General features: G+C 47.3%; 1 protein-coding gene across 1 annotated transcript; it reads left to right on the top strand.

Annotated features, from left to right (window-relative positions):
• The first annotated feature begins 1,823 nt into the window (after nucleotides 1–1,823).
• MKS1 (Meckel syndrome, type 1) lies at nucleotides 1,824–15,767 on the top strand. The gene is made up of 17 exons (XM_008571274.1): nucleotides 1,824–1,903; nucleotides 2,309–2,418; nucleotides 3,691–3,761; nucleotides 7,083–7,180; nucleotides 7,373–7,501; nucleotides 7,753–7,857; nucleotides 8,623–8,731; nucleotides 9,409–9,465; nucleotides 10,264–10,306; nucleotides 10,564–10,629; nucleotides 12,866–12,936; nucleotides 13,292–13,361; nucleotides 13,469–13,576; nucleotides 14,288–14,421; nucleotides 15,065–15,147; nucleotides 15,234–15,331; nucleotides 15,431–15,767. Exons 1-17 carry the CDS (start codon nucleotides 1,824–1,826, stop codon nucleotides 15,520–15,522), a joined length of 1,524 nt encoding a protein of 507 aa, XP_008569496.1. The 3' UTR covers nucleotides 15,523–15,767.
• The last annotated feature ends 534 nt before the right edge of the window (nucleotides 15,768–16,301 follow it).

Genomic DNA, 16,301 nt, shown 5'->3' with positions numbered 1-16,301 from the left:
TGCAAACAATGTATTTTTTATTTGCAATGCAAAACAGGCTGTATTAAATCCTAAATGAATGGTGCTATTTATGGTGAGTCCTTGTTGTTACACAACAGGTGTTTATGGCACCCAGGCCTTCCAATGCCATATAATCAAACTGGCATGAGATTCCTGAGTTCAGGGGACAATTACTCCGATGGGGGAGTAGCAAATGTCAAAGACTGATAAATGTTGATACCCCAGGGTGCCAGGAAGCCAGACTCCAGGTTATGGTGTGTCCTTCCTTTGATAGTCCAATGAAGCATGACTTCTGAATGTCACTTTGTTGGCCTTTCAGGAGGTCAGTGCAGTAATTAAAGTGGCTTAATAATCTGGGACTAACACACACGGGAAAAACCACTTCAATAATAACATCTGTAAGGAAAGTAAAATCAGTGTAAAATAAAGAACAGCTTAGTCAGGCTCACTTGCCTCACATTTGTTACAAATGGGCAAGATTCGGCATGTTCACTAGAAACAAGTTATAAAAGTAATGTAACTGCACATGTGTGCCCATTTACTGATTCAGCATGATTGTTGCAATTATGTAATGCTTGGCTTGTGGCCACTATCGTGGGCTAAAAGTATAAAGGTAACTGCTCTGAACTGCTGGTTGGCAGAGCACAGAGGGTCGGCAGAGCATGGAGGGTCAGTGGAGTAGAGCTTGAGCTCATGTCTGAGGATAAAAGCATGTCTGCGAAGCTCATATCTGAAGAATAAAATTTGTCTACCTTGCATAAAGCTGCCAGATATNCCCCGTGCGCAATTTACGTCTCCGGTAGTCGCACCACCCTACCCCGGGGCCCCATGCTTTTATGCCCTCAGGTCATTGGAGCCTGAACTTCTTGGTATTCTGAGACCCCCACTTCCGCTTACAATCCCGACCACTTCCTCCCTGGTCTCTTCTCAGCTCATCGCACGACCCGGACTCCTCTCCCTGCACAGCCTCCAGGCACACTGTCCGGACCCACCCAGGTTCTTTCAAGTCTTGGTGGCTCCCAAATTGCTCAGAGCCTTGTGTCCCCAGCCCACCCTCCCACCCACCCACCTCTTCTCTGTTGTCTGCNGTCTGCGAAGCTCATATCTGAAGAATAAAATTTGTCTACCTTGCATAAAGCTGCCAGATATCTTCTTTCAATTACCTGACTCACGACCTGCACAGGAAGGGGCGGGAGGATCTGAGATTCTCGCTCAACAACATCTTTTCCTTCCTTATTCATGGCTTCCTTGTTTTTTTCTTTCTGTGGCTCAGTGAATACCAACACAATGATTAATAAATCTTCTGACACATTTTTTTTTTTTCTTACAAAAATATATTTGTGTGTCTGGGTACCATCTTCCCTGATTTCTTTGTGACTGATGGGTGCACGCTTTCAGTCTCATCCACCGATTTTCAGGCCAAAGTTTTCGTCCTTTCAGTGGAAGGCAGTGTGGCATGGTGGAAAAAGTGGGACTCAGGTCACCTAGATCTGGTCCCCGTCACCATTTCTGCATCCATTTGAAGCGGGCTGGTGGCTGTGCCTGTTTCCTCATTTGTACATCAAGTCCCTTCCTGGGTGTGAGGGAGCTTTGTTCGCACACACGGTGAAGGGTGATCAGCAGGACCCCGGTCTCAGCGCGCTCCGGCGCTCGGCATGCGCCGCCCCAGCACAGGGAGGGCAGCGGCGACCGGAGCTCGCAGCGGCGGGAAGGGCCGGTTGCGCGCGCAGCGCCTCCGCGGCCTTCCGAACTCAGCGTCTCCGTTGCCAGGGGAACCGGGGACGGCGCGCTTTCCGGCGCAGTCGCGGCGCGTCGCAGCTGTCATGGCGGAGACCGTGTGGAGCACTGACATCGGGGAGGCCGTGTATCGCTCCCGGGACCCCGTGCGCAATTTACGTCTCCGGTAGTCGCACCACCCTACCCCGGGGCCCCATGCTTTTTATGCCCTTAGGTCATTGGAGCCTGAACTTCTTGGTATTCTGAGACCCCCACTTCCGCTTACAATCCCGACCACTTCCTCCCTGGTCTCTTCTCAGCTCATCGCACGACCCGGACTCCTCTCCCTGCACAGCCTCCAGGCACACTGTCCAGACCAACCCAAGTTCTTTCAAGTCTTGGTGGCTCCCAAATCGCTCAGAGCCTTGTGTCCCCAGCCCACCCTCCCACCCACCCACCTCTTCTCTGTTGTCTGCACCAGCCCGCCCTGGCAACCCTATTTCCTTTGTGCGTTGTTTCCCCCGTCCTTGCACTGCGTTCATCAGGTTGTGTGTCTTGTAACGCGTATGTTGGGCTTCTCTTTTCTTGACAGAGTCCACCTACAAAGAATCACATCAAGCAACTTTCTTCATTACCAGCCTGCTGCCCAGCCAGGGAAGGACCTCATAGACTTGGCCACTTTTAGGCCTCAGCCAACTGCCAGTGGGTGTTATGGTGGTGATGCAGCACCCTGGGGATCTGGGAAAGGACCTGGGGCGGTAGGGTTACCTTTGAAGAGTAGACCCAGGTCTGTTGGTCTAAGAGAAATCCGCACCTTTTTACCAAGGAGAAATGGAAAGCATGAAAAATTGAGTTTCTTGCCTAAGGTCACAGAGCCAGTAAATGTTGGAGCCAGGATTTGAACTCAGGCCATCTTAACTGCTACATTACGTTGTATATGGAAATTGAATAAGATGATTCCTGCCATCCAAATACTGATCCAAATTGTGGTCAAATGTAGTGAGTTACAAATACCATACTTTTAGTATGTTATAAATTTGCCTGGCAACCTAGATACAATTTGTGGCTTTTTTTTTTTAAGGGAAAATATGCTCCAAAGTCTCAATACACATATAAAAACAATTTTTAGATTGGAGACTGCTTGGGCCGAGCCCGTGGCACACTCGGGAGAGTGCGGCGTTGGGAGTGCAGCAGCGCTCCCGCCGCGGGTTCCAATCCTATATAGGGATGGCCGGTGCGATGTGCTCACTGGCTGAGCGTGGTGCGGCCGGTCACAAAAAGGAAAAAAAAAAAAAATTGGAGACTGCTTGAAAAATATGCATATGAACATCAAGTGTGTTCTTGTGGTTTTCCTTATCTGGGAAGCCAAGAGTGAGGAAGAGAGGACAGGATGTTTGTGTTAGGTCACTAGTCTTTCTGCTTTTGTTGTTTCTTTTTCTATTCAAAAATGTTCCTGGGCAAGAGTATGGGTTGGTGGGTTGTGAAGCATGTGTCTCCGAGAAAGGCATACTCAGCCAGGAATGTATTAGATTTGGTACTTTAAAAAATCATTTCTTTGCCTTCCCTGTTCTCTCCTGACACTTGCTTCCCTAAGTTACAGTGCTCGTGATTCTATGTATATGGCTTCAGGAATAGTAAAGGTAAAAATGCCAAGGTTCTTTTCTAGCAAATGCAGATGGTTGGGATTAAAGAAGGGGTGGCTATTCAGCTTATATCTAAATTTCAGTTCCTGACACTCAAGTAGATTAAATATTTCCTGGAAGGCAAGACTATCTTTCATTCAAATTAGAGTTGTGCTTAAGACTTCTTGGGTCCTACTCTTGGTTTCTGTTCATACTATTCAGAATATGTCCACAGCCTCTCTAGCCTTTGTCTAGATTTAGTGCTTAATAAATCACTGAACTCCAGCTGGTTTTATGGAAGATGTCATGCTGGTTTGGCTAACATATGTTACTCACTCTGTTATCTTTGGAGGTGGACATCGCCCAGATGAAGATGAAGAAGAGGAGGTTGTGATTGGGTGGCAGGAGAAGCTCTTTAGCCAGGTGAGCCATTGTCCCTTGTCTGCTCAGTCTACCTCCATGTAGTGGTAAATATTGCCAGACTGATTTCCAGAAAGATGATAACAGTTTACACTTTCCCCTGTTGTACTTGCAGGGGCAATGTAATATAGTGACTGGTACTACTCAGTCTTATGATCCTAGGCAAGGTGCTTTTTACCTATGGGCTCTATGCCATCTGTAATAACTGAGTTGGATTAGACCTCGCTCTGGCTCCTATTAGCTCTAACATTCTTGGATTCCCTGTGTATTAGGGTTCTCCAGAGAGACAGAATCAATAGGATATGTTATAATTACATAAGAGGGATTTATTAGGGGAATTAGCTCACGTGACTATGAAGAAAAGTCCCACGATAGGCCGTCTATAAACTGGATGCTGGTAAGCGTGGCTCAGTCCAAGTCCAAAAGCCTCGGAACCAGGGAAGCTGATGGTGTCCTTGGTGTAAGTTCTGGAACCCAAAAGCTGAAGAGTCTCAAGCTCTGATGTCCACAGACAGGAGAGAAGAGTGTACCCCAGCTCCAGTGGATTAAGAGTCTCAAGCTCTGATGTCCACAGACAGGAGAGAAGAGTGTGTCCCAGCTCCAGTGGATTGAGAGAGAGCGTCACCTCCTTCCTCTGTCTTTTGTTCTCTCCGGACCCCCAGTGGATTGGATGGTTCCCACCCACACTGAGGGTGGGCCTTTCACACCCAGGCCATTCAGACTCTCATACTAATCTCTGCTGGAAACACCCTCACGGACACACCTGAAAAGATTGCTTTACCAGGTTTCTCAGCATTACTTCATCTAACCAAGTTGACATCTAGAATTAACCTTCACATGTCCACCCCTTGTCAACTTGGTGTCCATACTATCTCCTTAAGTCACACTTAATTTTCTTTTCTTTTTTTTTTTTTTGTCTTTTGTCTTTTTCCATGTCCGGCAACGGATTGCAACCCTCAGTGTTGCCCCCGTACCGGACCGGGGACCGGCAACGGGATTGCAACCCTCGGTGTTGCCCCCGCGCCTCGCTCAGCCAGTGAGCGGGAACCGGTCTGTATGTGGGATCCGAACCCTCGGGCGGGAGCGCCGCCGCGCTTCCCAAGCGGCGCACTTATCCAGTGCGCCACCGGGCCGGCCCAAGTCACACTTAATTTTCAAATGGTACAATAACATAATAGTTTTGCCTAACATGATACACTACCCTGCGTACAACTGGAAACGCATTAATCCCTTTCCAAGAAGAAAAAGGTAAAGTCCTTAAATGATATTTACCCTTCTCCCAATATCCCATAACTTAAAATTGCAAATACTATGAAGTGAGGTTAACAACATTTAAATGCTGGTAAAAAGTCACTAAGTCTCATGGTACATGATAGAGAACAGAGGAACAAAAAACAAAGGATTGCTTAATATGTGTACAGTATATTTATACATAGAGACATATTCTTAACACAACAGGGAGAACAATTACGATCCTCGTTTCTGTAACTGGTCACGTGCTCAAAGCTGGTATTTATACCTTCTTCTACTACCCACTCTGTATTTCCTTTGCCTTCGGTGAGCACCTCAGCGGGTCGTGGTTCTTTACCTGGTGGAGTGACCCAAACCTTCATCCCTGAAGAGTCTGGGCCATTTGTAGTCTTGCCTGGATTTGGGTAATTTTCCATTGACCTTAATCACAGGGCATGGTAGTACTAAGAGACGTCCTAAGGGATCTCCTGTATTCCAGACATAATCTTCCTTGCCTCCATTGTGAAGTAGTAGTCCAACTTCCCATTGGTGGTCTGGGTCAGTCACCCCACCCAACACCGTATCTCCTTTCACAGCCTATTGATTCAGAGCCATGAGGAGCTCAAAGTGGCCAGGAGGCAGCCTTAACTTCCAGTTCAGTGGGATCATTTTTGTGTCTCCTGATGGAAGCACTCCTCCCTCTGGAACTAAGACCTCTAGACCAGCAGAGCATAAAGTTGCGGGGACAGGAAGCAAAAATTTTGCTATGGGTCCCTAGGAGTAATGGTTAGTGGAGCCACTTCCGTTTCCACCCCTTGATTCCTGGACCCGTGAATCCTGGCTATGGGAGAGACAGTACCATATATTGGGCGCTGATGTGGGGCATATACAGCCTGCTGGAGGACTTTGCTCCAGCCCTGCAGGGTATTGGCACCAAGCTGGTGCTGTAACTGTGACTTCAAAAGGCCATTCCACCGTTCTATCAGACCGGCTGCTTCAGGATGATGGGGAACATGGTAAGACCAGTGAATTCCATGAGCATGAGCCCATTGCCACACTTCTTTAGCTGTGAGGTGAGTTCCTTAGTCAGAAGCAGCGAACTGGGAGAAGCAGCCACCGGGCTTGACTTCCTCCATGCAGCATGTGGTAAGACAGGTGGGCAGAGTACTTAATCAGGGGATTCAGCCAAGACTCAGTACGTGGGTTTGAAGAGGGATTCAGTACCGCCCTGAAGAATGGCTTACGTCCTCAATTTGCCTGTGCCAGCATACCCTTGTGGACTTGTTTTACATTTTCTTCATTCACTGCATATGTTCGGTCTTCTCAGTGAGCTTTTAAACTCCTTGAGGTTGGGGCCTATATTTTCTTATTTTTATGTGTGACCCTATAGATCTCTGCAAGGAACTGGTGTTAAATAAGTGTTTTTGAAAGATTGGCATGCTCTTGTTAGAAGAGCTGTGGGTTGGTAGCATCTAAAATTTGGATTGTCTGTTTGGGGAAAGCAAGTAAAAATGCAGTTAGTGCTCAGTTGCCATGTGTGAATTTTCCACAAAATACTTGTGTCCCATTTGGCATTTTCCAACATCTAATTAACTTCAAATTCTACCAGGCAAACTAACCCAACTTTGAGTTGGCATGTGCTCAGACAATGCAGACTGACTTTATTTTTTATTTTATTTTATTTTTATTTTAAAAGATGACCAGTAAGGGGATCTTAACCCTTGACTTGGTGTTGTCAGCACCACGCTTTCCCAAGTGAGCCAACCAGCCATCCCTACATAGGGATCCGAACCCGTGGCCTTGTTATCAGCACCGCACTCTCCCAAGTGAGCCACGGGCCGGCACCTCAGACTGACTTTAAAATTAGCGCAAAGATCTGATTTCTAAAATCCCAGGGCAAACCAAGTTGCAGTAGGAATCTTCTTTGGGTTGTTTGTGCCACTGCTTTCCTCCATTAGCATGCATGATTGTGAGGTGGCTGTACCTGTTAGGTTCAGGTCCCGGATGAGGTTTCAGAAGGAAGACTTCCCTCAGGAACTTGGCCCCATGTGGCCCTGACCAGATGGCTTACATAGGGCTGCTCTCTTTTCCCAGCACTGTCAGAAAATGACCACCTCAGCCAGCGAGGTGCCATCATTCTTGGTTGAGCGAATGGCAAATGTCAGGCGGCGACGGCAGGACAGGCGAGGGACGTGAGTGCAAGTGTGTCTGGGCAGTGCAGGGCTGGGGGCGCCTCTGCAGTCCTAACACGCCGGGGTTCTTGGCATGTCCGCCCACTCGAGCTTCCCATCGTGCAGGGGACCTCCACTGGGGTGGGCTCCCGTTTCCCCTTCAGGCTCTTCAGGGTGTGCCAGGGAAGTGACCCTTCCTGTGCTGTCTCCCAGGGAGGGCGGCATCCTCAAATCGCGCATTGTCACCTGGGAACCCTCAGAAGAATTCATCAGGAACAACCATGTCATTAACACCCCTCTTCAGACAATGTACATCATGGCAGATCTGGGGCCCTATGGAAAGTGAGTGGAGCTCCATACTGCCAGCTCAGATCTCCTTCCTCTGCTCGCGCTAGCCATCACCTAGTAGATGGGGGGGAGGGACTCTGTCTTCCTTTTCTTCTTAGTTGTCATTGGAAGACAGTGTTTTACCGTGATAGTTCTCACTCCTGCCTCTGTGCTCTCCCCTGAAGTGGGCTGACTACCTCTTCCTCTTTTCCTGGAGGCGGGACCAGTGATCCTGAACCTTGGTGCTGGTGTTTCCTGCTTTCTAGGCTTGGCTATAAGAAGTACGAGTATGTCCTCTGTACTCTGAAGGTGGACAGCAATGGTGTGATCACAGTGAAACCTGACTTCACTGGCCTCAAAGGGCCCTACCGGTGAGGAGAGGAGTGGAGTAGTGAAGACTGGCATTCCTTCTCGTGGCTTCCCTGCTTGCCTCAGCCGAGGAGATTCCCAGAAAGCCCTCTGTCTGGTCTAACTTTTAAACTCCCAGGCAGTGGTGGTTCATATTCTATTCTGGGTCATAGGCCCTTGGGAAATCGGGGACCGTGTTCTCAGAAAATGTGCAACTGCACCAGTTTAAAAGGGATCGCTTCAGCATTGTGGTTAAGTGGAGATGATTCGCTGTTGAGCATAGGGACTGACCGGAACAGTGGCAGGTGAACTCAGCCCGGTCTTTTCCTCTGGGCCGACTGTTCCTCATCTCTACTAGGGTACTTCAAAAAGTTCATGGAAAGATAGAATTAAAAGATACTACAAATCTTTCCAAGAACTTTTCAAAGTATGCTTATATATCTTAGATAACAGAACAGCAACAAAAAAAACCAAACTATAAATTAGAAATTATCTAGACTAACCCGTCCATTTGTCAGGTGAGAGAACTGGGTGCAACGGTGTTGTGCCTTGGGGTCTCACCATGTCTTTGAGACAGAAATGGGCTCAAAACCTGTGCTCTCTGAAACTAACGTGGAGCCCTTTCTGCATTACCATTTTGTTTCCCTCTCCTGGCCATCATTATGGCCATTTCGTCATCATATACTTCAAGTGAGGTGTACGGCCAGTGATAGCTCATCCCTGGGCTAGATCTGAAGGGCCTGTCTCTTATTAGCAGAGTTGGTCCTTTTGTGGCTTTGACCTTACAGAATCGAGACAGAGGGGGAGAAGCAGGAGCTGTGGAAGTATACGATCGACAACGTGTCTTCCCTCGCACAGCCGGAGGAGGAGGAGCGGGAGCAGCGTGTGTTCAAGGATGTAAGAGCTCGTTCATCCAGTGCTTGGAGCTGAGACCCTGTCTGAGGTTGATGTCAGCAGTTGCTAGGGAAAAGCCTTGCCCTTCACAGCCTTCTTGAGACCTAGGAAGCACTGATGACATATCACCCAGAAGTTTTTGATCATATTTTAACATAATAATAACCATGACCATTTATTTGAGCATTTACCATGCTCTGTGCTAGACACTTCACCCACCTTATTTCATTTAGATCTACAACAATGCTTTGAGGTGAATACTTTTACTATTACCACTTTATGAATGAGGAAACTGAGATTAAGGAGCTAAGTACAATAATAACCATGACCATTTATTTGAGCATTTACCATGCTCTGTGCTAGACACTTCACCCACATTATTTCATTTAGATCTACAACAATGCTTTGAGGTGAATACTTTTACTATTACCACTTTATGAATGAGGAAACTGAGATTAAGGAGCTAAGTAGTCCCTGGAGCTTGTACGTGCTAGAGTCAGGATTGGTCCCAGACCAGCTGACTCCCTGTGTTTCACTTTAAAATGTCAGTGGCTGGAATGCTTAGGCCTCCAGCTCTTGGTGGCCTTTTCGTTATTGCCTCTTTTCTTTCTCCCATTCAGAACTGAACTCTGGTCTGGCTTGGGTTGCTTCTTGAGTTTTGATTTGGTTTGTTTCCTCAGCTTTATGGCCGGCACAAGGAGTATCTCAGCAGCCTCGTGGGCACTGACTTTGAGACGGTGAGTAGCTTGGCTTCCTGCTGCACTGTGACCTGTGTTTAGCCAGAACATTCCGAGTGTGGATGAGTTACTATACCTCTCTTGAAGGTCTCCAGGATATACTCTTCAGTGTAAAAAGGAAGTCAAAGAATAGCACGTAGAGTCTAGCCCTGTGATGTGATTTGAAACATTGCTAATTGATACAGAAGTATTAATGCGGGGAAAAATGTCTGAGAGAGTACACACACGTGCCGTGGGTGGCTTTCTCTGGGGAGGGGGTGGGATAGGGAGGTGTTAGTGGATAGTGGGTAGTAAGAGGAATATGTCAGGGATTTAAAATTTTTATTCCTTAAACTTAGAGTAGTTTTGAATTTTTGCAAGTGATAATGGACTCATGTATTGCTTTATAATTAACTTTATAAATAAATATAAAGAAATGTCTTCCTCACCCTTCCCGTGGGTATTTTTCCAAAGTTCCCCATAGAGAGGGAAGGATGTCATTCCCATTTGTCAAATATTTTGGTTCTTAAAAAAAAAACAAAAAACTGTAGGTCATTTATTCTGTTGTCCTATTCTTTGTCTTCCCTCACTGCAATAGTGCCATCCCTAGATCTCGAAGCAAGGATAGAATTACCTACAGGTCTCCTCATCTCTCTAAACAATTAACTTTTTAGATCTGAGGAGAAGTGTCAGGGTGGCAAGAAAGTGCAATAGTGATGCCCAGGGTTTGACATCCAGCATCAGGTCTTCTGCAGATTTATGGATAGGGCTGGATTCCTTCCAGACCTCCTGATCTTTTTCCACTTCTCTCCATCTTAGACCGTCCCAGGTGCCCTCCGGCTCTTTGTAAATGGAGAGGTAGGTAAGTGTCTTGACAGAGATCTCCTGATGCTTGGGCAGGTGCCCAGATGAAGCTGTGAATAATCTACCCCACCCTGGTGGAGGCCTTAAGCTGTCTGCAGTACGTGGAAAACTCAGTGATGAGTCTTTGCTGGAAACACTGAGGGTTCCTGTTCCCCAAAAGACTTGCTGCCAGAGCATGTAGGCCCCTTAAGACTGGGTTGGGTGCTAAAGGTGGTAGGAGAATAAGCTAAAATAGTTTCCTGTTTTCTTTCTTAGTTTCAGCCCAAGGCTATGAGTATGACAATCTCTACGTCCACTTCTTTGTGGAATTGCCAACCACTAGTAAGTAATGTTCCTACGACTCTGCTTCTATACGCATTCCGACCGTTCTGGGCATTTGGTCAGGCTTCCTTCTCCACTCCTCGACTGAGACTGTTCCTGTTCTTTTCAAGGTCGTAGATCGCTTCCACATTGTCACATCTAAGGGTAACTCTCTTTCTCTTTGTTTGACTTCTCTGAAGCATTTGACACAGCTCACTTTTCTTCATGAAACCCTTCTCTTGGCTTCTGGCTCCACACGCCTCGCTTCCATATTGTTGGTGGCTCATCTGCCTCTTTGGCTGATTCCTCCCCTTCTGTTGATGTTAAACTGTTGGAGCAGCCAAAGCTGAGGCTAGCCTTCTGTTACTCTCTACCTACAGTCGTCTTAGGCGATCCCATTCGTCCCATGGCTTGAATACCATGTCTATGTCTCAGACTCCCAGATTTCTGTCTCCAGCCTTAACCTCTCCCCTGAATTCCAGACTCAGATCCAGTCACCTCTTTGTCACTTCTGTTCAACATTACCAGAAAGAACTCTTGATTCCTCCTCTTCCCTCACCTCTCTCCTCCCTGGTCTTCCCCACCCCAGCAGAGTGGCAGTGTCATCCACTTACTTGCTGATGCCAAAAACCTAGGAGACATCCTGGATTCCTCACCTTCTCTAGCTCCCTATAGCCATCGACTGATGGCTCTAGCTCTGTCTTCACAAGCTGTCCTGAATCCGTTTATTCTCTCTCGTGCCCCCCCCCCCACCATCTCTTGCCTAGGCCAGTGCCCGAAGTTTCTAACTTATCCTCTTGCTTCCTCTCTTGCTCCCCCTTGCAGTTCACTTTCCACATACACCATAGCCAAGTCGAGCATTTAAAAATGTGAAGCAGTTGTGTCTCTTTTGGGCTGAAAACCCCAACAGCTTCCTCTCCCACTTAGAGTAAAATCCAAACTCTGTACCCTGAATGACCTGGCCTCGCCTACCTGCCCCTTACAACATTACAGTCATTCTTTCTGTTCTTGAACATGCCACATTCATTCCCACCTCAGAGCCTTTTCAGGACCTTTTACTTTGTCTGAAACCCCTTCTGCCATATCTTGGGGTGGCTGGTTCTTCTTGAGTTTAGGTCTCAGCCTATGTTACTTCTGAGAGGCTTCTCTCACCACCCAATCTTAATGAGCCTCTAAGTCACTCAGTCCCTTCACTCTTTTTTATGGCTCTTATCACCACCTGATAGTCCCTTGTTGGTTTGTTTGTTGTCTTTTGCCCACCCATCCCCTCCCAGTACAAAGTTAGTTCTCTGAGAGATGGGGATCTTTTCTATGTGGTCACCAAAATATCCCCAGGATATACTAACACATAGCAGATGCTCAGTAAATGAATGATTGTTACACTTCCCCCTGTGTAACAGAGACGTAAAAAAGAATCACTCGATTACTCAAAGCAGTATGACTAACACATAGCAGATGCTCAGTAAATGAATGATTGTTACACTTCCCCCTGTGTAACAGAGATGTAAAAAAGAATTACTCGATTACTCAAAGCAGTATGAATGCATTGAGAGGCCTGGAAGGGTTGCACTTCAGTAATTTCCCCATCAGTAGGAGAAAGCTGAATGTGACAGCCCCAATTCAAAGTTAGCTTCTCCCTTTTATTATAAAGACAAGGAAGTCTCACAAGAAAATTCAGTTGATTTAATCATTACAAAGAACACAAGGACATGGGCAGAGTTATGGCTAAGTATAGTTTTAACAATGGAAACTAGTGACATCAGTGAAATAAACAAAGTGACATTCCATAATGCAATTTGCAAAAGGTTAAGTCAATCCACCAACAAAAGCTTGTTCCTAGCAAAGACTTTCTTTTCCTACAGCAATTTCCTCAGTATGTTTACATAACAATCAAGTAACTTTCTCAACATATCAATCAGTAGGTCAACCTGCACCGAGGACATCTGCCCTTTGAGCCAGCAATTTTGCTGTGTTACAATTCTTTATCTACAACAGAGACTTTAGCCTGGGGAAAGTTTCCTGTTTTTTTGCAAGCTTAACATTCCTATGTGTAATTTTAAAAAGTTAGGCTATACCTGAAACTACAGGGCTTTGGAGGCTAGGCCCTGTGAAATACATTTGCTTTATAAATGTTACTCCACAAATGATTGATTGCATGAATGAATGAATGAATAAATGAATAAAGGAATTTTGTCTTTTTCTCAACTACTTGGTCTCCTCCCAGGTGAGCTTACTATATCTGGTCTTTGGCTTTCAGACTGGTCAAGCCCAGCATTCCAGCAGCTCTCAGGAATAACACAGACCTGTGCCACCAAGTCCCTGGGAATGGTATGGAGGATGAGAGAGGGAATCTGGAAGGGAACAGGAATTGTCTCCTGGGGTGGCATTTGAAGCTTTATCAGGCCACCATCCATGTACTCTGGGGAGGATCCCAGAGTTGGATCTGACTCTTCCTTGTGGGCTCTGCAGGGCTGCCTAGTCGAGGGTCTTCTCTTTGCCTTTTGGAGAATGGAAGCAGCTTGTATTTGGGTATCCCTTTGCCTCTTATTTCCCACCAGAGGTGATAATTTTTTTTTTTTCCTAGTGAAGGAGACCTTGTCATTGGCCACAGGGAGAACAAATTTCAAGTGAGGCCCTGCCTACCCAATGATACTGAGTATAAAGTGACACTCCCCTTTTTTAGGACAAGGTGGCCTACTTCTCCTACCCATTCACATTCGAAGCCTTCTTCCTCCACGAGGATGAATCTGCTGGTGAGTGGCTCTGCAGCGGATCCTGGGCCTTGGTTCTTCTCAGCCTGCACCCTCTCCTGGTGAAGGCCTCCTGTGACCTGGCTGCTGCTTCTCTCACTTGCTCCCAGATGCTCTCCCAGAGTGGCCTGTGCTCTACTGTGAGGTCCTCTCGCTGGACTTCTGGCAGAGGTATCGTGTGGAAGGCTATGGGTCTGTGGTGCTGCCTGCCACCCCAGGTAATCTCTTGTCCCCACCCTTCATGTGCCCCACATGCCCTAAGTCCTAGGAACAAGACCAACAGTTGCAAAAGATTTGAATGCTCCTGGAGAGAAGTAGGGATAATTGGGAATTAGAAGCATTTAACTTGGAAGATTCCTTGCTCCTTTGAAGAATTTCTTCTCCCCTCCTTGGAGATAACCACGTGAAATTGGAACCACATGAAATTGGAAGCTAAGCAGCCTGACAGTCTCTGTTTTGTGCTCCTTGCTCCTGTGATTGGACTTACGGCCTTGAGGGAGAGTCTGCATGACGAAACAGGCTTTGGGCACATGTGTTGAATGAATCAGCATTAATTTGGAAATTAAAGTAACTATCTTTTCTTGTGTGCCAGGCATTATGCTAAATGCCTCTCATTTAATTCTCCCAACCAGTCTGTGAGTTGTCGGTGTTGTTGTTACTTCCATTTTACTAGATGAGGAGAAAGAGTCTCGGCGAGGTTAGGAAACTTGTCCTGGGTATACAGGGAGTGACTGGCAGAGCTGAGATTTGAGTTTCTGTCTGATTGATTTCCAAACAGGTGCTCTTAACCACCATGATAACCTTCACCAAAGGTCAGGTCATCACAGACCAGGTGTTTCAGAGGTGTCTAGGCCTGGGTCATTGCTGGGGTGTCAGTGAGGGGCCGTGTTCCCTTTCTGGACCTGGCCCCATCCTCGTCTCTCGCACAGGCTTGCACACCCTGACTGTCTCCACGTGGAGACCCATGGAGCTTGGTACGGTGGCTGAGCTGAGGAGGTTTTTCATTGGTGGTTCTCTGGAACTGGAGGACCTCTCCTATGTGCGGATACCAGGAACCTTCAAGGTGACTTTTGTCCCTGGAGAGACTTCATACTGGGAACTTAGGGCCCTGTCTTTCCATTCTGTAGAAAGTGGGATCTGGGTGAAGGCCCCTTAGTTATTCATCGCTTCAGTGTTACTTAGCCCCTTTCTTCCTGTTGCTTAAGCTGGAAGTCACAGCCCCAGTTTGAACCAAGCATAAATATCTACACTGCTGTCCTAGAAGATCTCTGGAAATCTCTTCTTTAGACTTTTCCCCTGGTCCCTGTTGGAATAGCTGACCCCTTCTTTTTCCCCATCACGGAGAGCCTCTGTAATCAGTTGTGGGGAGGATTCACAGTAAGCATGTGAGACTGCTATTCTCAAATGAGATTGGAATGTTTCTGATTTACAGTTGGGAGCCCAGTGTTAGCTCTCTGTAATCAGTTGTGGGGAGGATTCACAGTAAGCATGTGAGACTGCTATTCTCAAATGAGGTTGGAATGTTTCTGATTTACAGTTGGGAGCCCAGTGTTAGCCTTGAGGTGATGGGGCTGGGTGATAGAATGAGGTTTCCCCATCAGAACTGCTTTCCCCAAAAGTGGGAATGGGAATGGGGGTGAGGTGAGCATGGTGCCTAGGCTCTAGAGGCTGCAGAAACCGGACACTGTCTCAACTGTATGCCACAGGGGGAGCGTCTGAGCCGCTTTGGACTCCGCACAGAGACCACAGGCAGTGTCACCTTCCGCTTGCACTGTCTGCAGCAATCCAGGTGAGAGACTCTGACCCTTTGCCTTGGGGCTGCTTATTCCTGAGGGCCAGAGAACAGCTATGACCATGTGGTGGGCTTCCCTGCAGAGCCTTCATGGAATCAAGCTCCCTCCGGAAAAAGATGCGGAGTGTGTTGGACCGTCTGGAAGGATTCAGCCAGCAGAGTTCCATTCACAATGTGCTGGGTAGGTTTCCTCCTTCCCTGGCTGGCCCCCCAGGGTCAGCATGGGCCATGTTCCTCTGCCCACCATGGAAGCTGACTGATGTGTCTCCTTCCCTTGCAGAGGCCTTCCGTCGAGCTCGGCGCCGCATGCAAGAGGCCCGAGAAAGCCTCCCCCAGGACCTAGTGAGCCCCTCGGGAACCTTGGTCTCCTAGCTCACTGCAGCCCTGGCCACGGTGCAAGAGGTCAAGACAAGGGGTGTCTGAGGCCATTGCTCTCCTGCCTTTTTGTCTGTTACTAGACACCACATTGGCCTGCTGAGAACCAGAAGAGTTGAGAAAATCCCTGGGCCGGTCCCTCTGTTTACCCTTCAGCAGGGTCTTCTCCCTGCACATGGAAATAAAGCCAGAGACCTGGTGGTCCTGTCTGGGCCCCTCTTCATATTTCAGCTACTGTAAATAGGCATCACAACAAGGCAGGCTTTTTGGTCTGAAACTAATACCCTTCAGCAGGGTCTTCTCCCTGCACATGGAAATAAAGCCAGAGACCTGGTGGTCCTGTATGGGCCCCTCTTCATATTTCAGCTACTGTAAATAGGCATCACAACAAGGCAGGCTTTTTGGTCTGAAACTAGTTTGGGGTGACCCCATAATTAGCCTGTCCTTGACACAGCCTCTTTTCTGGCTTGTCTCACAGTCTCAGTAGCAGAGGGCTGCAGAGATCTCCTTTTCCACAGCCTTTAACAATGGAATCTCCTTCTTCCAAGAAAGGAGAAGGAAGGTGAGAGAGATCTTAAATCCCTGGCCCATAAGTCTCAGCCTTCTCTTTCCAGGGCAGCCGTGTTCTACTACTTGGGGCTTGCTGAGTTTGAGATATGACTTATTTCTGGAAGAAATGAAGGGGGAAGGCAGGGCCCTTTATGCTAGTTGGGTGGTGTCTTTTATTGTGTTTTTTGTACATAAAAAATTTTTATATTGACCGATGTCTATTGACT

Source organism: Galeopterus variegatus, unplaced genomic scaffold (genome assembly GCF_000696425.1).
Source record: "Galeopterus variegatus unplaced genomic scaffold, G_variegatus-3.0.2 Scaffold673, whole genome shotgun sequence".
Lineage (NCBI taxonomy): Eukaryota > Metazoa > Chordata > Mammalia > Dermoptera > Cynocephalidae > Galeopterus > Galeopterus variegatus.
This window is presented reverse-complemented; position numbering and strand designations above follow the sequence as displayed.